This window comes from Morus notabilis, unplaced genomic scaffold, assembly GCF_000414095.1.
Source record: "Morus notabilis unplaced genomic scaffold, ASM41409v2 Scaffold789, whole genome shotgun sequence".
NCBI classification, from domain to species: domain Eukaryota; kingdom Viridiplantae; phylum Streptophyta; class Magnoliopsida; order Rosales; family Moraceae; genus Morus; species Morus notabilis.
This window is the reverse complement of record NW_010364361.1, coordinates 296,780-318,541: the sequence shown is the minus strand read 5'-3', so window position 1 is coordinate 318,541 and position 21,762 is coordinate 296,780. Positions and strand designations below refer to the sequence as shown.

At 33.6% G+C, this 21,762-nt stretch overlaps 1 protein-coding gene and 1 non-coding gene across 2 annotated transcripts; both read right to left on the bottom strand.

Moving 5' to 3' along the window:
• Positions 1–3,465: 3,465 nt before the first annotated feature.
• TRNAK-CUU lies at positions 3,466–3,538 on the bottom strand. Its single transcript has one exon. It is a non-coding gene; the product is annotated as a tRNA-Lys (tRNA).
• A 3,843-nt stretch (positions 3,539–7,381) lies between these two features.
• On the bottom strand, positions 7,382–12,447 carry LOC21406792 (GATA transcription factor 26). Its single transcript, XM_010106540.2, has 8 exons — positions 12,229–12,447; positions 10,540–10,914; positions 9,764–10,184; positions 9,359–9,431; positions 9,158–9,261; positions 8,781–8,967; positions 8,566–8,677; positions 7,382–8,044 (listed from the first exon to the last, which is right to left on the bottom strand). Exons 1-8 carry the CDS (start codon positions 12,266–12,268, stop codon positions 7,734–7,736), a joined length of 1,623 nt encoding a protein of 540 aa, XP_010104842.1. The 5' UTR covers positions 12,269–12,447; the 3' UTR covers positions 7,382–7,733.
• Between the last annotated feature and the right edge of the window lie 9,315 nt (positions 12,448–21,762).

The window sequence follows — 21,762 nt, the reverse complement described above, 5'->3', positions numbered from 1 at the left end:
ATTCCTGCTAATGAATCAAAATCACTGACTTGAACGTGTGAACCAAATGAGCACTAAAAAACGCTTTATTTTTTTATTCTTACAAAAATAATAGCATTAATTACAAAAATTCTACTTAAACTATGACTTGTGTAACACTTTGCCATCTGATTTTTAAAACGTAACATTTATTTTTTCAAACTATGAATTGTTAACAAAAAATGCTCCTTCCGTTAGTATTTTTGATAGAATCGCCACATATCACACAAATATTGACTGTTGCTAAATAATTTAGTGCACAATTACTCTTTTATTCATGATTCTTGAATTTATATTTTAAAAAATAAAATTTGATTTAGTAATTTGGTGCACAATTGCTAAATAATTTATTATACTATTTTAATTTAATAGGATAATAAATAAAATAAAACAATTAAACAAAATTTCAATTTTACTCTTCTAATTAATTAATTAATTAAAAAGTACTTATAAAGTTTCAATTTTTTAATTTGTAATATTTTCAAGATCATGAAGGACTACTAAAATACCCTTCAATTATGTAATATGAGCTACTTTTTTGTTAAAAAATGAAGGAAGTGGCATTTTTGTTAACAATTCATAGTTCATGGGAAACAGATGTTATGTTTTAAAGATTAGAGGGCAAAATGTCATAAGTCATGGTTCAGAAAGAATTTTTGTAATTAATTCAAAATAATACGTGCCACATGAAGAGTGAAATATGTTGGATAATCACAATATAATGTATCGTCATGTAATTAAAAGAAAAGGAGGGATTATTTATTGAAAAAAAAATTGTTTTTTTAAATTAGTTTGTTAAATAATAGAATCGCCAAGATCTTTTATTCTATTTTCTTGCCTCGGTAGGTGTCGTTTCAATTAAAGTTTGATACCTCATGAATTGTTCAAATATTTTTAGTATTTTGTTCCTATTTATAGGGTCAGATTCTTAAATTTATATGACGTGACAAATAATTAGTAGAGCAATAGCTAATGAGATAGGAAAATAGAGACAACAAATTTAGACTCATATTATATACCACATATCAATTGTGTTAATTTCTATTAAAAAATAGATGTAGCATAAACTTAAGTTAGATGAATTGAAACAATAAAAATAAAATGGATAAATGTATTAGTTATCAAAAAAAAAAAAAAGGTGGTGGGATAAATGTATTAACATGTTGATTTATATAGAATGCCAAAATTTAGAAGAGATCAAATTGCCACAAATAACTCAGTTTCATTAAATAGAGTCTTATTTAAATTACAGAAGAGAGCACATAGTTATAGCTTATAAGAAATTTTTAAACAAGGAAAAATTTAAGCAGAAATTAGAAATTAAACATATATGGCACAAGGAATAGGAAGAACAAACAAAACGAGAATCCGCAATTCCTATGTCAATTTATTACCAAAAAGAAAATTATTGAAAATGAAAAATATTCCTTTTGAAGGCCTAAACAATAAATATAAAAACACAATCAAAATAAGAATCCGCAATTCCTATGTCAACATATTACGAAAACGAAAATGATCGAAAATGGAAAATATTCCCTTCTGAAAACCTAAACCTTGTATTTTAAGGTTGTGAAAAGACTGTTATGCAAAGAATCTGCACTATAGAAGACATATTCGAGTTATTGAAATTCAAGGGATAAGTGATGTTTCACTACTCCAGTTCAAACTCGAGTATTAAATTTGAGTTTGGGTTACCGAATTAAAAATCCTAACAAAAAAGAATTTTGATAAATATTTAATAGTTCAGATGAAATAAATGTTACATTTTAAATATTGGAAGACATATAGTTAAAAGGGTTGTAGTTGAAATGGAATTTTATAGGTAATCCTTTTCTATTTCTCTTGATGAACATTGAAAAATTAATATTTTTGGTTTATTTTTTGTTATTTATTAGCCCGCTTCATAAGGTTTTTTTTTTTTTTGGTTGTATTTATTTAACCAAACTCTTTTTATAAATATACAATTTAAATCTAATAAAATGTTGATAGATCATCCTAGCCTTCTCGGTGATGTCATAATCTTTTCATAGTTAGTTAGCTATATGTAGCTCATTCATTTTAGTCAATACTTAATAAAATTAAAGATTGTGTAGTCTACTCGAGTTAGTGACACAAATAAGAATATTTGAATTTCGAGAATTACAAAAATATCCTCCGCAAGATTTTTCTGTTTAAATTCCAATAGAATAAGAGGATAAGTTCCAAGGTTAGCTGAATTATCCTTGTTGAGAATTATTATACTCCATAATCAAACCACAACTAGCAACATAGTTGACGTAGTATATACATTGATAATGACCACTATAAATTTATTATGTCATCTACTTATGCACTTTTAATTTACTGCTCATATTTGAGAGTTCAATTGTTGTAAGCTAAACATGAGCAGTAATCTTATTTGATGAAATTTCATTTTCAACATATTATAATAATCACTTACAATAATTAAATTTAATGATATCTAAGTTAAAAAGAAAATGTATGATCATTTATACAAAACGAAAAGAAAAATAAAAAAAAAAGATATATTAATTCTATATTTTAATTTTCATCTGAAAGGGAAACAAGAAGTAGGTGAGCTAATTTAACTTGTATTCTTACTTATTCTTCCCTTTTTTTTAAAAAAAAAACTTTTATTCTCCACAAGAAGATTAATATGGGGGGTTTTTCCCCATAACTCTTCTAAAAAGAAATAGAAATATAAAGGGGTTATTTAGTAACATTTTTAAAATAATTTTATTTTTAGTATAAAAATAAAAATGAGATTATTTTGACAATTATTCTGAAACCGATTCTGAAATTACGTTTGGTTGGTTTTTTAAGAGATTATTTTGAGTATAATAAAAAAGTGAAATTGTGTTTGGTTATAATTATTAATTAATATATTATAACATTGTTGATAACAACCGTTTTCTAATTCCTTTACAAAAATTATTCTCATTTGGTGCGTTTGGAACTCGTTCTAAAATGATTTTATTTTTTGTATAAAAATAGAAATGAAAATGTTTTCAATATCAGACATAAATTATTTTTGAAAATGCGTTTGGTAGTTTTATGAAGAGATTGCTTTCAGTATAAAAAATTCATTGATGTCTCTCTCTCTTTCTACTCGAGAGAGGAGAAAACGGAAATAAAAAATAAAAAACGACTAAACGTCATTTTTCATTTATCTCTAATTTTACACTAAACTAAAAAATCATTTTCATTTTCATTTTTTATCTTTAATTGTGCCAAACGTCGTTTTTCTCCCGTTTTTATTTTTTCTTTCTCAAAAAATGTGAAAAAGAAAAACAACTCCAAACACGGCCATTGTTTTTTATTTTTGTTTTAAAAATATTTACTAAACAAACACAGTTTACATACTGTTTTTATTTTCGTGTCTCAAAAGACGTGTAAAAACATTTTAAAAAACAATCAAAATTAATTCTAAACACATCTAAAATGACACGCCCACCGTGGGGCTCGAACCCACGACCACAAGGTTAAGAGCCTTGCGCTCTACCGACTGAGCTAGACGGGCTGGCGATGACTCTGACACATAATTTTATTAATTTCATTGTAAAAAACATTTGTAAACTATAATATTCGAGATAAAAAAACCTTTCGATATAAATTGTCTAATCCTGACCCTTCATCGATTACTCGTACACCGTTGACTAAAAAAAAGGCGGGAACTTCAATCGCCTCACCAATCAAATACTCGTACGTATTGAAGAAGATGCAACTTAATAAAAAATAAATAAAAGACCAAAAAAAAAAAAAAAGAACCACACAAATTCTGGAAACTTCCAGAACTTCGACGCCTGAGAAAGAAGAAGAAGAAATGGATGGCGGCGGCGCCATCGCTGGCAACGATCCCTTCGGCTCCCTGCTCCCTCTCTGCCAGATTTCCTCCTCTCAGGAGGAGCGCCTTCGACGCTGCCCCTTCGCCCCCGAGCGCTACAACCCCGAAAACGATGGGTCGTCCTCCGAATCAACCGGCGAGATTCCGCTCGCTTCCACCGGGATCGTCATGGTGTCGCCACCAGAGAGCGAAGAAGATGAGAACAACAGCAACTCCCGCGACGTTTTCCACACCCCGCCAGAGGAGTCGGCGGCTCAAAGCTCCAACGAGGTGCGACCGACGGTGGACGTCGACGGCTGCGACCTTGGTCGGAGGAGTCCTGACGGCGGCGGTGAAACGGTGGCCATCGGAATTGGGAGCTCGGACGCCAACTGTGCCGGGGGGACGGTGGATTTGAGCCGGGACTCGGACCTAGGGTTTTCGGAGGTTCAGCTTACGCAGAGGGAAAACGCCTATTTGGACTTGAATCGATCGCTTGTGCAGGTTTTGGAGACAGAATCGACGAGAGCTAGGGTTTTGACGAGGGAATTGTCTTTGGTGGATGGTTTGGGCGAGTCACCATTGAAGAAATTGAAGGTTTCAGTGCAAAATTTAGAAGAATCTGATGAAGAATTGGAGCCAGAGAGGGCTACTTCAGCAAATCACAGTTCTGATTCCAACGAAAATCTTGAAAATGACGGTGAAGATGCGAAATCCGGTGAACAAAGCTCGGCAAAGAGGAAGTTGGAGTTCACCGATAACGATGACTCCACCGAAGTCGTGGAATTGGGAACCGAACCAAACTACGGCGTTTTGAATCCGAGAAATGGTAAGAGCAATGGAACAAACGCAGCCAATGGAGAACAAAGCAATGGCAAGGAAAAAACATCTTCGCAAGAGTTCGTTGACACTGTTCGAAACAATAGAACCGGCGCCACGCAGGAGACAGCGGCTGTTGAACACGAACAATTGCCGCCGGGCCGTCGCATGCTGCCCAATTCGCTTCTCGGGCGATCGGGGAACGTGGCCGGTGGTGATAGTGAGGTCACATTGTTGGATGTGTTGAGACTATCTAAAGAAGATTGTGATGATGGCATTTCAAGCTTTAGCATTCTGGAAGTCTGTAAGGGGCGTGGCATGACTTTTCCTCGGCCGGTATGGTGGCCGGAAGAGGGAACTGGTTTCAGGGATGGTGATGATTTGGGAACCGAAAATTTTGGAAGAATTAGAAGGAGAAGAGTTGGTAGATTGATGGTTAGGGAATGATTGGTCAGTTAGTATTAGGAGTGTCATTTTGCAAGGTGATTCTCTGTTTCTGGTGCTATGAATTCAGCAACCAAGATTGGAATATCTTGTTTAGGCTATTTTGTATAGAATATCTTGTTTTTGTATAGAATATCTTGTTTTTGACAATAGTGATACCACTTTATTAACAATTGTTCCATTATATTTTGTTTGCGTAATTGGCACGAATAGTCCCCAAATTTGTTAAAAAGTGACAGTTTGGTCTCTAATTTTTTTTTGACGAAACGAGCCTTAAATTATTTAAAAGGGTACAATGTTATCATTTTTGTTAAATCCTGTCTAAAAATAAGGATTAAATCATAACCTATTAAAGTTGACCATAATGTCACTTTTTTAGGTTATTATGTCGTTACTTTTTGGACGGCATTACATTACACCATTTTAAATAGTTTGAAGTTTGTTTCGTCAAAAATAAAAATTTAATGATTAAACTGTCACCTTTTAAAGAGTCTAGAGACCATTCGTATAATTTATCTTTTTTGTTTTCACTACTAAATGGTACAGTAAATGAATGGTCATTAAGTGCGGGATTACTCGAACAAAGAAGGAAACAGGTGTAAAGGAAGTTGCATTAACAACATTATGGAAGTTGGGAAAAATGTGGAACTTTTTGTAGAAGCATGTGTGCATTGAACAAGGATTGTGTTGCTTTTGCCAAGCTAAAAGCTACGTTCAACTTTAGATTGGTTCCCAAGTGTGCTGCCTCGGCTTTGCATTAACAGCATCATGGTCATTCATAGGCCCACTATAACAATGGAAGGACAATCTTTGCCTGTTAAGTCACAATTTTAAACGAGGTTTTTTTTTTTTTTTTTTCAGTACATTTTTACATGAGGAGTTTGGTTCTCATGCCTAGTTCATTTTGTTGATTTGAATTCAAGTTTTCAATTTGAACTGAGATAAGATTTTATGTGAGAGCTTAACAGAAAAGGTTAAATGTGACTTTTTATGAGAGTTTTTAACTGTAGTGAAATTAAAATTGAAAACTCAAATCAGTGAAATTTAAGTTGACTAATCATAGGTTAAGATGGGGTGGGTGGGGTTTAAGTTTAGTAGGTGTGGATTCGATCCTCTATACATGTTTAAAGAAGGATACAATCAAACAAATATCCAAGCACTTTTCTTTATGTCATTGGAAAACCGTTTTAATAGCAACAAAATAGCCTATTTCAATATTTTGATTTTAAAAAAATAAAAAAAGGACTTGAAATTAAGAAGAACCTGTCTTTGTGTGATTTTCTTACAGTGGGAGAGGGATAAAGCTGATTAAAGGTATTAACTATCAGGAGACGAATTCAAATATATTTACACAGTTATCATCCTCCCAACTGAATTATTAGGGAAGAGACTGAACAGAGATCTTGGGCTTATTTTCTAAAGATTTTGAATTTGAATGAATATACTTGCTTTTCAGAATGATATCTGTTTCCAAAAAAGAAAAAACTTTCCCAAAAAAAGAAATTTACACTTTCCCTTTTTTTTTTGTTCATTAGGCAGCATCAAAACTTAAAATAAAGAATGTAAGTACCAATTAGGTCCAATTAGGCATTGCAATATCTATAAGGAAAAAAAATCTTAAGCCTCATTTATTTCATCGATTTGAGTATTTAATTCTAAATTTTTACAGTTAAAAGCTCTTAAAAAATATCACACCTAACTTTTTTTACTACAGTTAAAAGTTCTAAGAAAATGTCACATCTCAACTCGAATTAAAAACTCAAATTCGTGAAATAAACGAGACCTTAAAATACCTCAATTGCTTTGCTATGTAACTGTTATGTAGAAAATGGTTTTGGGACTAAATTCTCAACATGGCTTCAGAAAAGGTTGATGAAGCTTAGAACTATTCACTCTCTTTCACTTGAACTAAAATTTGATGCCTTGTAGTTGTTGCATAGGAATATCACTAATGAGACTAGCACTACAAGCCAAAATACTATAGTTGGGTTAGTTCCATTAATATTTGGAGTAACATACACTTGGATAAGTAAACTCGCATTGAAATTTTCTCTCCACTAACTTCTTCCAAACCACCTTTCACAAGCCAATAAGACATTGTTGAACTGTTCAACCTAGAATCCTATCTTATGAAACACCTAACATCCTCATCTTTCCTTTCTTTCTTGTTCCATGACAACACCTTTTTTTTTTCCCTATCCAAAATGAGGATCTTATTTTATGTCCTTCAGTGTAATCCTCATTTTATTTCAATAAAATGTTGATGACTAACGACAATTAAGAAAAAACCCACCTTTATCTCATGCTTACTATAGCCAAGCAAAGACTAAAAGCTGCAAGTTTTCATACAAAAACCTAGAATTTCACCGCTTGTGCATAATGAACTATATATTACAACCTATTGTCAACCTATACAACAAAAACCCACCCAAATTCATCCCCTAGAATTCCAAGTTCAAAAAGTCAAGGGAAAAGAAGAAACAACTATCAAACCTCATTCACAGACTTCTTTTTCTCTCTTTTTGTGTCTACCAAGCAAAAATACGTGAACCGCAGTCATGGATTCTAGCTCAGGCATAGAAAATTCTTATATAGTCCTACAGATCGATGCTGGGTACACTCGGCGTTTTCAGGGATGGAGAAGATGTGGGTATATAGAGCTACTGCTAGTGCTCGTCTGTTGGGAACCAAAACTTAATGCCGGGTGGAGAAGCTCTGCTTGTGCGAAAGAGCCGTGGGATGGCACGTCCAGCAGCAGATCCTGATCGGAACTTTCTTTGACAAAATTGATTGACTCCAGCAAGAATGAGCTGCCATCTGGTGGCAAAGCAAACAGGCTTCTTGGGCTAAAGCAAGAACCGTCATTGTCTATGACTTCTTTCTTTTCATAACTACTCTTCATTATCACCCTCTTGGGGCTCTTCATCACAATCTTCACTTCTGCAACATGCAAAATACCTTTAGAAAATTGCAGTTGCAGTATAATGCTACAGAAGTTTACAGAAAAACTGCTGTTTTTTTGCACACGTGAGAGCAACGAAACATGTAAAGAGAGAGAGAGAGAGAGAGAGAGAGATCAGATATGTGCCATTTGTTTGTTTTATAACTTTGTCAAAATCAGCTATTGCTAAAAGGGTGTGAATAATATTAAATCCCACAAGTTTGTCAGAACTGGCTATTGCAAAAAGGGTACGAATGGTATTAAATCCAACAACATTTCTTCAAATTTTGAAGTACTAGAAGCAATTTTGCATTTAAAGACCCTTTAGGTCACTAAGCATTTGTTAATGACGGGGAAAATTTCACTCTTTTTTAGATGTATTTATCTTATTTTGTTGGCTTCTACTCTTTGGTTTATCTTTACCAGAGTAGAGAATAAGTGGTTTCATCTAATAAGAAATTCACCAACACCTAAGAACTAGCATCATCCAACAATATAGAAGAAATTATTTTCGGCCAACCTGGAAATTTTTTATTTTGGCTGTCTTGTGATCTCTTCGCATTTGCAAAATTATTAGACGCCGTGACATTAGGTCCAGCAACAACAGCTGCTCTCGAGCTACTTTTAGAATTCTGCAATGAAAAATGAGATGCTAATAAGCGGCGATGAAATGCTTGGTTCACTTGCCATATAAACTATTATCTGACAAGGTACAAATATAGAATGAATCCAAACCTTGAGAAGATGATAGTGTTCAAGCCATTTAGATTTCGACAAGTTGGATAATGCAAGCCTCTTTAAAGTTTTACAGTCTTCGGGTTTCACCCCTGAGAAGGAGATATCAAAGACTCCTTTCCCAAGCAGTTGTTGAAAGGAAGTTAAGTTCTCCCTGAATTGAGGGCTATCAAACAAGCTTTTGAGGCTGCAAATGCAAAACAAGTAAACCACTATGAATATCATATCATGTATCCTCTTCTTAGATTACTTTTACTCGGCTAAAATAACAACCGAAATCTCCCAAAAATCATATTGCTAAGTTGCACACTCTGTTAGTTAAACAATCATCATACGATCATCGTCTACCTAACAACACGACTGATGAAAATTCTAACCTTTCAGGAAGTTTAGCAACATCAACTGAAGGAAGATACTTCAGTAGTTGTTGTTGCTCTTCATTTGTCAAGTATCTCATGAACTCCTCAAAATTTATAGTATCCTACAAGAAACAAGAATTAGGCCCACATCTAACAAGAAAAAAAAAAAAAAAAATTGAACAGATTGTTTTGCGGAAAAGACCATAAAAAGCAGCTTACAGCCAAATCTATATGACGCAACGGTGAATTATGGCTTCCCAATATTTGGAAGATCTCATGCTGAGACTTTTCCCTGCCACGCCAAACCATATAAATATTACTTATAGGGAGAGAATATGCATCCTTCTCTGACACTGGAATACCAAGTTCCTTATTAGCAACTGTGCTACATTTGTCCAGAGGCAAGAATATGCTTGCTCATGCATACAAAATTATCCTCATAAACCACGGATATTCTGCGGCCTTGGAAATAATATTAGACTTATAGTCATATGTTTTAGAGTTTGGGATGCAAAAAGGCTTTTTATCAGTGTTTTGCAACTATATAGATGTTTTTGAATTCTATATCTATGTAATAAACACTAATGCAAGTGAAAACTTTGATAAACTGGGGAGAAGAGTTACCTTTTAACTTGCTCTTGTTGCATCCCTTGTCCAGAAAAGTTAATCTTTTCACTTCCTGGACCGATAAAATTAGCACCCATGCTATCATAAAGGGTTGCAGACCGAGAATAAGCCTCGTTACTATGGGAATGTTTGTTATCGACAGAAAGCGAGCTAGCTTCAGATTCCTCTTCTCTAAGAATGGCATTGGGATGCCTAATTAGGACGCTTCCATGTCCTATCTCAACCGAAACCATTGGTGTTTCACTCTCAAAAAGTAGATCTTCTTCAGAAGATCCAGAGAAGTATGAAGACTGTTGTTCTTGTAAAATGGTATAAAGATCCTTTGTCAGCTTCTCAACAGAAGATTGTTTCGGACGATTAACGCAAGTCCTTTTCCTAGAGGGTACCATCGTATCCCACACCACCGACTGTGCTGGACCTATAAAAGACAGGTTGAGCATGTATCAACAATAAGAAAAATTTCGCAACTTTAAGAGTTTACATTTCAGATATTGGATGCTAAATAAGATAAATAAACCACAATGTTGATAGAGTAAAAGCAATGGAAGCTTCCTATCTTCATTTGAGTCAACTGAAAATAACTTCACAGCGACGTAGGGGAAACAATTGGATCATAGTCCTTCTGTTACCATTTGTTTCATACATTATTAAAGCATGGCATGATATGCTCTCTATTCCCAGAAAATAATAGACTACATCACGCTCTCGAGCATAAAGAAGTGATAAAGAAACGTTTGTGTCTCAATGAGTTTCAATCTTTGTAAATATCCAACCTGTCAAATCACTAGCATCTCCACTGCAAAATTGTGCACAGCTCTCAGAGTTAGATATGGCTGAGCCAGAACTAGATCTGTTACTTGCATCTTCGTCCACAACCTTTCGGAAACCCTGGTTGTAATCAGTTGAAAGCCCTCCAACCATCACCATACTATCATGATTCTGCTTTCTTTTAAGCGGTTTCACCTCTTTGTTCTTGTTTATGGATATGCTCTTCACCTTGGCAACTCTGTGATCTTCAAAATCATCAGGCTCAGCCCGAGCATGAAGAGGCGTGTAATTTGCTAGTGTTCCCTTTGTCCTCCATCGAGATCCGCATGCATTGCACAGCACTGGCTTCTCAGGAGGCCCATTGCGCCAAAGGGGGGTGCCTGTTCCAATACTTGTTTGTTAGAAGTCAATACATATAGAACAATAAAAAGAAAGTGTTGAAACACATAACCAAACACCCATGTGTTTCAATCTCCATCGTTGTAAAAATCCATTTCAAATTGTAACGTTAAGATAACACAAAAACAATCAGCTCTTCTTCAAGAAACCAAGATGCAATCCTATGATTATTCTAAAATGATGGTCTTGGATCAGTAAAACGCTTGTGCATTGCCAGAAAAAATGGTCACTACAATCATTTGTGACTAAGAGAAGCTCGTGTTCTTCATTTTCACTTTGGAACACTTGATTAAAAGAGCTTATTTAATAGTCACTGCAAATGGGATCACTGTAATTTCCGCACAAATAATTAGGATCATTCTTCATTGTGCTGACACAAGGTTTTGAATTTACCTTGAACTGAATTGAACATAAACTCCACTTGTGACAAGTTTTGAAACTAAAAACTCGATGTTAAATGGTTTAGTGAAGTAAACATTTAGAATTTTTTTAGCTATTACAATAACACAACTAATCTTTTAAGAAATTTCAACAATTTCAAGACTTAAAGCTATTGAACTCCCATCCCAAATGAAAAGAAAAACTAAAGCTATAGAAGAGAGGATATAACAAACATAATAGCCTTTCAGTAAAAAGGAAGTTTTTTCTCAAGCAATTGTAATTTTGGACCATTAGCTATTGGAAATGTAAGGAATTCAAATATGGGCACTTAAAAAAAGCACATTTCCTTGCAAATTGAATTTGTAACTCATATTGCAAACAAGAATTGTGGGTTTGTCTCTGAGTTCATAAATAACATAGAAATAAGCAAATTATGTACAAAACTCTCAAGACTCCGGAGCTCAAATATTGCATTGGTGAGACACATGTTGAGTCTTGATTCTTGAATGAGAGTCAAAGGGACAAAAAAACACCAATCAATAAAAGAGGAAAGAAAAAAGAGGTCTAAAAATGAGAACATGAGCAATTAAATTCACGAAAGAAATTCAGAACTCAAAGAAGCAAAAAAAAAAAAAAAAAAAGATATTAAAAAAGAAACAAAAAGGACACTTGTAGTTCAGAGTTCATATACAAACAGAAACATTACAAATAGCAGCAGTTTCATATAATTCTAGATTTTGTATTTAACTCCTTGCCCAGGTAAATTAATTTCTTCTCTTTCCCCAAACTTCAATTCTCTTCCATAACGAATTATTTCCAGAATTTTTCTTCCACAAAAAAGAAAGAACCCAAGAAAATTTATTTTTAATTTTTTGGAAATGGAAAGGAAAAAAAATGGAGAAACAAGAACTCACTTGTAACTCCACAGTGATGGCAAGGTCCTTGCTTGCCCATGCTTTCTCTCTTTCTTCCACAAATTGAAGAGATGGAAAATTTATAGAAGAATAAAGGAGCAAAAAAGAAATAATTTATTGACAGAAAGACACAAAAAAAAAGAGTGAGAAAGTCAAAATTTATGCAAAACAAAAGAAAAAATGATTATTCTCTTTGAACATATACAACTGGGTATGGATTATTTTTTTCTGCAGCAAAAATAAAAAAAAAAAAACCAGAAAAAGAGTTTGTTTGCAGAACAAAGCGGAAGCCAAGAGAACCAGAAGAGAAGTTTTTTTTTTTTTTTTTTCCTTCCTTTCTTTTATGTCTTTACAGTGTTAAGAAAAATCAGAGAAAAAGAGGCTAAAATCAACAAGAAATCAAGGGATTGAGATGGGTTTTGTAGCTGGGACTCTGTACAATCCAATGGAAGGGAAAAGACCATTGGAGGAATCTCTCATAAATGGATGTGGAAAGGAAGGTGAAATAAGAGAGAGAGAGAGAGAGAGAGAGAGAGAGAGAGGGGCTTGTATTGTATATGTGTGTATGTGACTTCCTAGTTGTATTGTATATGAAGTAAAATGTTGAGCTTTTCTTTTCTTTTTATTTTGATGTTATTAAAAGATTTCAACTCTCTTTTTTTTTTTCAAATATCTTTATAAATATAAGGCTAATGTGAATAATAAAAAGGGTTATAAAAAGATGAAAAAAAAGGGGGAAAAAAAACTGTTGTTAACACGTAATGTGAGTGAAAGGTAGAGGAATATTATTGCCTATATCCCCTGTTTGACTATGAAGACTTTTCCGCTTTGTGCAAGCAAGCAAATTTTTCAAAAACCCACAAAAATAAATAAATGGATCTGTTCATTTCGCTGATTTGAGTTTGTAATTAGAGTTGAGATGTAATTTTATATGAGAGCTTTTTACTGTAGTAAAAAAGTTAGATATGACTGTTTCTGAGAACTTTTTACTGTAACAAAACTCAAATCGGTGAAGTGACCAGGCCTAATAAAACTACAACACAATACACAAACGGAAAAATCTGGTTTTGAGAAGCACTGAAATTTTGGGAAAATATTTTGACCAATATCAGAAATTTGCGAAAGAGGAAAAAAAAAGATAAAGCTATTACTTAGCCAACCAAAACAGAAAAAGAGAAAAGGAGGGCCTATTTGTCTTCTTATCTTAAAAATTCCTTTTTCCCATTTTTATTTTTATTATTTGGGCTTTTTCCATTTTTTTATTTTTATAAATATGTTTTCTTGTGAAATGATTTTTTATGTTCTTAGGTTGTATGTGGTGACATGATGTTGATAAAATTTTTAGTGCCTCCCTAATATCAATAAAGTCTACTCTAAAGTCACCCGCCAGGAGACCACTCAATAGTCACAAACACGTTGATATAGCGGACAAAATAAATAAATAAAATTGGGTTCAGAATTTAGCTGTGCAATTTAATTGGCTTCCATTATTGATGAAAGTCTATCACTGTGACCGTTCCTCACATACAGTAATTTAAGATTAGGAAAATCCAAAAGATTTTCAAGAAATTGTACAGTGAGAATTTAATCCAATTTGAGTGATTCTATGTAAATTTTCTTGTTGGCAAATTTGTAGTCGTAGAAGAAATCTTTATACATTTTGCAGAATTTGGTGGAAATAAGAGAGGACAAATCAGTACATGTCCATGTTACATAGTGGGTATCCCATGAATTTGACTCTTTCGATGCCACGTGGCTTGTTTGTTTTATTTGTTTATTTATTTTCCTTTTATTTTTTAGGGAAAAATGGTTCAAGTACTTTCTGAGTTTTTTGCACTTTGGATGGTTTACTTAAACTAAGGACGGTATAGTCAATATGGCAATCTGATTAAGCAGTATGTTTTTATTCAAAAATTTATTGACATGTTATTAACTGATCAACAGCTGCCAAAAACATGTTCAAAATCAAGCGGCTGTAAAACGTCAATATATGATTATTTCTTAACCACATGACCCACCATCAATATATGATTATTTCTTCTTCTTCTTCTTTTTTTCTTTATTGAATTTAAGATGGGCATTTAAACCCTATACTTTGTGGTGGGTCGGATTGTGGGGCGGGTTTGGAATTTTTTTTTTTTTTTTTTTTTTTTTTTTTTTTTTGCTTAAGTTATTAGTGTCATTTTATTTTATATTTGTTTCGTCACTTTGAGAATTAGAGAGCTCCCAATGAAACGAAAAAGAATTATCTAATTCTACTTAAAAGATAGACTCAATTTTAACTTATGTCATTACACGTCTAACTTAACACAACACATTAGTTAGATAAAAGATCTAAAAGTGGAGTTCAAAAGAAGAAAATGCATCATACATACATATTGCAACACTTTTTCTCTTAAAAAATATATACATTTTATTTTTCCTCTAAATTTTCCATCTTGTAACAATACGTCTCTCTCGAATTTCAAACACACTCATATACATATACGTTACTTAAAAGGCTCTAAAATTGTAATGAAACTAGTCCTTCCGTTAGTTGGTGGATGGAAATTACCACGTGTCAACATGTGGATTGGGTAAGTTAAACAAAAAGGTCTTAAATGACAAATTTATTCCAATAATAAAGCTTAGAAACAAAATTTTAAGGATTAAAACCTTACCTTTAACGGGTTTTTGCTCCGTTCGAAGCCGCATATCGTGGCCGGAAGAGAAGTGAGAGATCTTGCAAACTAGATTAGTACTAGACATGGCAAATTTTGCTACAAAATTTAGTGAGACTTAAGCATAGAAATTGTGTGATTAGTGTGTCAAAAAAAAATTGTATGATTAGTGATTACCATTATATCAATTACTATCACATCTTTTGATAAAAACTTACCGAAACAAGGTAAGGGACTAATTTGAATTAAAAACATTGATTAAAGATTCAAATGACATTTTCTAAATTTTGAGGGACGAAAAATGAGGTGTTTTAATAGCTCAAGAAAAACCAATGAAAGTTAAAAGCAAAAATGGAATAAACTATCACGACATCATAGGTAACGTTTGGTTTATAGATTCTGATTTTTAAAATTTAAATTTTTTACGAGAAAAAAAATACTATAAAAAATCATGAATTATGATTCAAAAATAAAGATGAATACATAAAATAAACATCCCCTTAGTTGTTCCATCTTCACTTGTTGGATCATGTAGGCCTAGGAGAAAGATTTTTATATGAATCTTGCAAGACCCAAGTTAGTAAATCGGAAAAAAAAAAACAAAAAACAAATGATGATAACTATTTTTTATTATTTTTTTAATACTGCTTAACAGGAACTTCAACTTTTTTTTTTAGCATAGAAATTAGAACATGAACTTTTTTTTTAGCTGAATACCATAGAACATGAATTTCAACTGTTATCATGCCTAGCCAAAAATCAGGCTATAATTAAGAAAAAACAATGGCAGCAGTTTAAGTTATTTATTAATTTTTTGTATCCAATAACAATAAATTAGAAATTAAATTTTTTTTAAATAAAAATATAATTTTCTGTAAACCTTTTCACAAAAACATGGCAATTCACTGTTAAAATCACTTGGTACAAAAAGTTTAATAAGTAAATTGGAATCTTTTTTCATTTTTCATGAAGAAAAAAGAAAAAAGAAAAAAGAAATAATGATATTTAGCTAATGAATTAGCGCAAAAAAGCCAAACTTTGAAAATCAACAAACTGGATTGCGCCTCGGTTATGATGAGAGAAGCCCCAGCGGTGCTAAATTAGTAGTAAAGACATTGGCAGAGGTATCAAAGGATCGAGTGAATCTGTCACTCGAATTTTTTGTGTTACTTTTTTAGTAAGATTAGGGAAGTTAACAATATAGCACGTAATTTGAGTTTTTAATTTGAATTGAGATATGATTTATATAAAAATTTTTAAATCCATTTAGTTTATTAATTCGAGTTGAGATATGACTTTATGTGAAAATTTTTTATTGTAAAAAAAAAATTAGATGTGACTGTTTTTTAAAATTTTATACTGTAATAAAATTTGACTCGAATTAGTAAAATGAACGGAACTTTAATATAATAAAATTAAAATTAAAAAATTAAATTAGTAAAATTAACGAGATATTAATTTATCATGGACTATTTATGCCGGTGTTTGTTTATTGAGGAATGTTGGTTGTGTAACTTGTGTTCCTAATTATTTTCTTTATTTTCTTTAAATTAGCTAGTTTGGCTTTGCACTTCTGTTTGGGCAGCCCTTTTGTTGTTGTTCTTTCTTGTCTCTAGACTATTTTCCAAAAAAAAAAAAAAAAAAAAAAAAAAAAAACCAGATATGTTCAATCAGCCACATCAGCGGTCAGAAATTGCTCGAAATTATACATTATTTAGGAGTGCATACATGTAATTCTAGTCAGACTCTTTGGTGGGTCCCAAGCTAAACACGTAATTACTGGTCCATGATCATCTAAAAATTCTTACTTTCGTTCCCTTCTGTCGTTGGTTTTCCATCAAGGTTAGTCTAGTGTGTAGTCGCTCACACAGCAAAGGACTCGTCAAATGACTAAAAAGACCGATGAGCAGATGGGTCCCACATCAGTATCTTCTGAAAGCGATGGCTTTGTGTTCGGAGTTACGACACACCGTACGGGGCACGTGTACAGTAGAGAAGCTTAAGGTGCATGATTTGACCCATGTGCTGACACACAGGAAGCTTCCTGTCACACAAAGTTATAGATATTTAAATCAGAATAAATCAAAGAGAGAGCCGTCTTTAACGGGGCAGAAAATACCTAATCTACGGTATAACCAATGCCCAATGGTTTCTTTTCCCAACCTTTTTTTTTCTGGACAATAACTAGGAGAATAATTGATTTTTGAAAAGTCCAAAATGCCCTTTTGAAATTGTACAGATAAAATAAAAGTAAATTGCACAAATGGTTTCTAAACTTTTTAGTAAGTGACAGTTTGATCTTTAATTTTTTTTTTTTTGACAAAACGACTCGTAAACTCTTTAAAATGTGACAATTTTGTCATTTTCGTTAAATTTCGTTAAATTTTTAATAGATTTCTGCATGTGAGCATAATGTGTTTTTTTTTATTCAATTAAAAAATAAAAATGCCCTAAGGACCTTCTTATTCCTCTCTTTCCTTTCCTCTGCGCTGTACTTCCCAACTTTGAATTTCGCTTCTTCCATGAACGAGCTCTCTTAATTCGCCAAAGGACTCGAAAATGACCTCTTGGTCGTTCCAAAATTCTGTCCCTAAAAAAAAAATCAATTGCATAAACTTGGCCACATTTTGAACTCCACTATAGCTATGAGGACCAAATTGCACTAGTTGAGAATGATCAGAACCACTAATACTATAGTTATAACTGTTATTATAATTATTATATTCATTGTTGCTGTAAAAAGAGTTGATCTTCTCAAAAGTGCCCAATTGGCATTTCTCGGTTTTGACTTGAAAAGCGCTGAGATTTGCGAACCCATTTCCCAAATTTGGGTGGTAAAGGTTTAAACTTTGGAGTTCTTGAGTTGGGGGTGAAATTTGGGGTTGTCAAGAAGTGGGTTTTGGTTTTGGCTTTGTTGTTGGGTTGGGTCAGAAAGAGCTTGGAGACTATCAATGGCGGAGTCAGAATAGACTCCATTGGAGTTTGGAGAAGTTTAAAAATGCCATTATCAGCTTGGAGAATAACTTATAAAATTGAGGGAAAATTTAAACAAAATCTATGGCTGTTTTATTCAAACTTTGTCCACAACCTTATCAGTTAAAAGAAGCTGAGGAAGAAGCTGCAGGTGCCGAGGCCATCCTATGTGAGAAGCTGAGGAAGAAGAAGGCCCTTAGGGCATTTTTGTATTTTAATTGAAAAAGGAAGGCACATGATGTGATGCCCAGATTTCTCACATACTAGTTGGCAAATGCATTGCATGATTTTACATTTATATGCATATGAGTTATATGTTTCATTTGTCATTAAGGTGCATGATCAGGTTGATAATGTGCATTTTAGTTAAATGTATATATTGTATTCATAAGTTCGAGGTTTCCTTGAAGGTGAATCCGGTAAGTGGGAATGAAGGAAAAGAAGTTTAAGGATGATTTCATATAGAACCTGATAGGTAACAGAGCTCAAATATTTTAAAAGTATAAAAAATGAGTAAAAACGGTCGACTTTAGATGTAATGGGAAGGTTTAGTATGCGTTTTGTTGGGTGAATAAACCATAATATAGTAAGGGACATTTTATAATGAGTATATAAGTGGATAAGATTGATTACGAAGGGTTGACATGCATTTCACATGAATTATAAGGTGGGACTACTTTAGAAACTCTAGTTTGACACAATTTTCATCGTTTAGGCTTTCGAGCCTAGATTAGGGTTTTTGGTGGTTATTGTTGCTTTAGAAGTTCCTTAGGGCATGTTTTATAATGTATGGAAGGTCTTAGAAATATTAGTGTAAAGTTTTGATTATGAATGGTTTAAGATTTGTAGATGACATCTATTACATACAAGAAATCAATATGAGCACATACGCTTGATTTGGTAAGAAAAAAGATAGGCTATGACTTAAGGTGTACTTAGACTTTTGTATAAGTGTTTTACACTTTAAAGAAAGAAGTTAGGTGCGGGAAATTTGATACAAAGGCAGCTTAGGTGAGAGTACTTCATGGTGAGTACTTAAGGTGGTAGCTTAAGCTATCAGCCCTAAAAACTCTAAGTCCGACTCTCCAACCTCTGAAAACTCCATTTTCATTAAGGCTCAAGTGAGGATAAGAGAAATCTTTAGTGGTTTAGTAAGTTTTTGATGCTTAATCACAAGAAAACTCAAACTGGGCTAAGGTAAGCCATTGTTTCGGTGTTAGCTCTGTGTTCAAGTCTATTCAGGAAGTTTTCCCTTGAATTTTGTGATGAAAATTGAACATAATAATCTCTTATGTGTCAGGAGGATGTCCATAAAAGGGTATAATAAAATTTAATAGGAAAGTGGTGGATTGAGGTTCGTTTGTAGAAGTTGTCTAGAAACACGACTATTTCAAAACTGGTTCAAGTTTGTACATGGTTTCCTAGGCTAGAAGGGGAAACTCTACCAAAATTTTTAGAAAAAAATTTGACTTAATTTGAATAAAAAACGAGGGAGTTAGGCCATGTTTTGGTGCTATCGTACCAGACAGACGCCTAGGACCAGTGGGCGCGCACTGCACGCCACACGAGCATGCCCATGCATGCGCATGCTTGGCCAAGCCACGGCCTGACTAGGCCAAATGGCTTGCTTAATGGTTTTCAGGACCCTGTAGTCCGTTTTTGGTGCCGTTTCTTACGTCTGAGTCCTGTAAACCCCTATTTTTTTATGATTGTCACTTAAATAATTATTTAAAATATTATTTTAATTATTTAAATAATTTAAAAAAATTAGTAAAAATTAGGAAAGTGAGTTCCTTAGTACATAATTGTTAATCATTATTAGTCGGGTGATAATGTTAGTTAAAATACTCAATGTTTCAAACGAGTGGAACACCGGATTCCCTGAGAGGATACCAGAGAGCCGCAATATTAGTTCTAAGGCTTGAGGTAAGTAGAATATCACCTGTGTCACCATAAAAGTTATGCATATGCTATGTGATTCAAAGTTGTGATATGTGAGTATACGACACATGTGCTATTGATGTTAGCATAATTATGCATGCATGACATGATGTAAAGATATGTACCATCGACCATAAAATGAAAAGAATGAATATTAAAATAGAAGAGAGAGTTAAATGATGGTTTTGTAGTTTTTGACGAGTTTTGTGTCTCCAAGGATAATGTCAGACCTTTTGTGGCGTGGGAAGCTTCTCCGATGATCACAGGGAAGGAATTGTGTTTATTATGATTAGCCCCACGTGATCGCATTTTATAATATAATTTGTGATCACTAGGTCGAAGGACCTCTATCTCATTAGAGATTTACGGTGTGGTAAGCTTCCTCGATGATCACGAGGAAGAATTGGTTTTAAATGTGAAAAATGTGTTTTGTGCCACACGACGACATTCGATGTTATGTATGTTGTGGCCACAAGGTCCAGTGAGGTATCTGGAATACCACATCGTCTAAGTATTTACGCGCATAAGATAAAAGAATGAATGAGAAGTTAAAATGTATGATGTTAACAAGTCATGAGCTCATGCATATTCTAATTGTTGCTATATCATCCATTATTCTACTTATTGGGCTTTAGCTTACTTATTTTTATGGTGATGCAGATGAGGGTACATCTCAACATAAGTAATGGACTAGATGGTCCTAGGGACTAAGACATATGTATATAGACTAACTAACCTGTATTTTGGAGGCCCTCATTGTATTTAGAGATTGTGTGAGCTCGTGGGAGTATACATAGTATAAGGCTGAGCCTATTTTTGATAGATGTATTATATTGTATATTTTTGGCCAGCCTGTTGGAGTATATTACATATATTTTAATTATCTTTCCTTGTTAGGAAGTTTTAAAAGTTCAAATTTGCTAGTATTTTCATACTTAATACGTATAACATCTTAGGTTAAATTTAAGGGAAGGTTAAGAAGTAACACTGCCTAATATGACTAATTGGATAGTTTAGTGTCATATTAAGGAGGTTGTTAGAGTAATGGTATTAGAGCAAGATAAGTTTTGTAGACTGTCCATATACATTGGTCACGGGACAAGGGAACTCTATTAACCAGTAAGTTTATGTTTATAATGCACATTATTATGTATTGTTGTACATATTGTTTATATTTGTATTGACTATTTATTGTGATTGTATGTGAGAAAGGCAAATTTGAAGTGCAGGAAATCATGGTAATGACCAGATGTCAGGATGAGTATGGCGGGGAAAGTGGTACCTCAGGTGGGAGAAAAAATAGAGATACCCGTGAGTTAGATAGTAGAGATGCCAGCCTTGATAGGCTTGCTGATGCATTAAAGAGGTTTTTAGAGCAGCAGACTAAGTTACAGACTGATCACTCTGCTCCACCCCGCCATTATTTTCTGCTCCACCACCACTACCATCATCTTTAGTTCCACCACCACCACAGGCATCATCAACACCACCTCTTCCACCTCCCCTAACCACAGTGATACTAGATGTTGTTGGTGGGTGATTCCTTAAGTATAAGCCACCAGTTTTGGAAGGCACAGGTGATTCCAAGACTACAGAGAATTGGATACATACCATGGAGCGGTTATTTGACTATGCCAGGATTCCTAGTACTAATAAGGTATACTGTGCAGTTATGATGCTCAGAAAGGATGCAAGTTACTGGGGGACTCTGTTATACCCCTGTATGATATCCACACTATGCCATAGGAGATTTTTAGGGACATACTAGAAGAGAAATTTGTGACTGCTACAATTAAAGACGAGGAGAGAAAGGAGATTACAAATCTTAACAAAGTTCAATGTCAGTGACCGAATATCTGAGAAAATTTGTTGAGCTTTCACGATATGCCCCTCATCTGTGTAGTAATGAGAAGCAGAAGATTGATCAATTTTTGTATGGTTTGAATCCGATAATCCGCAA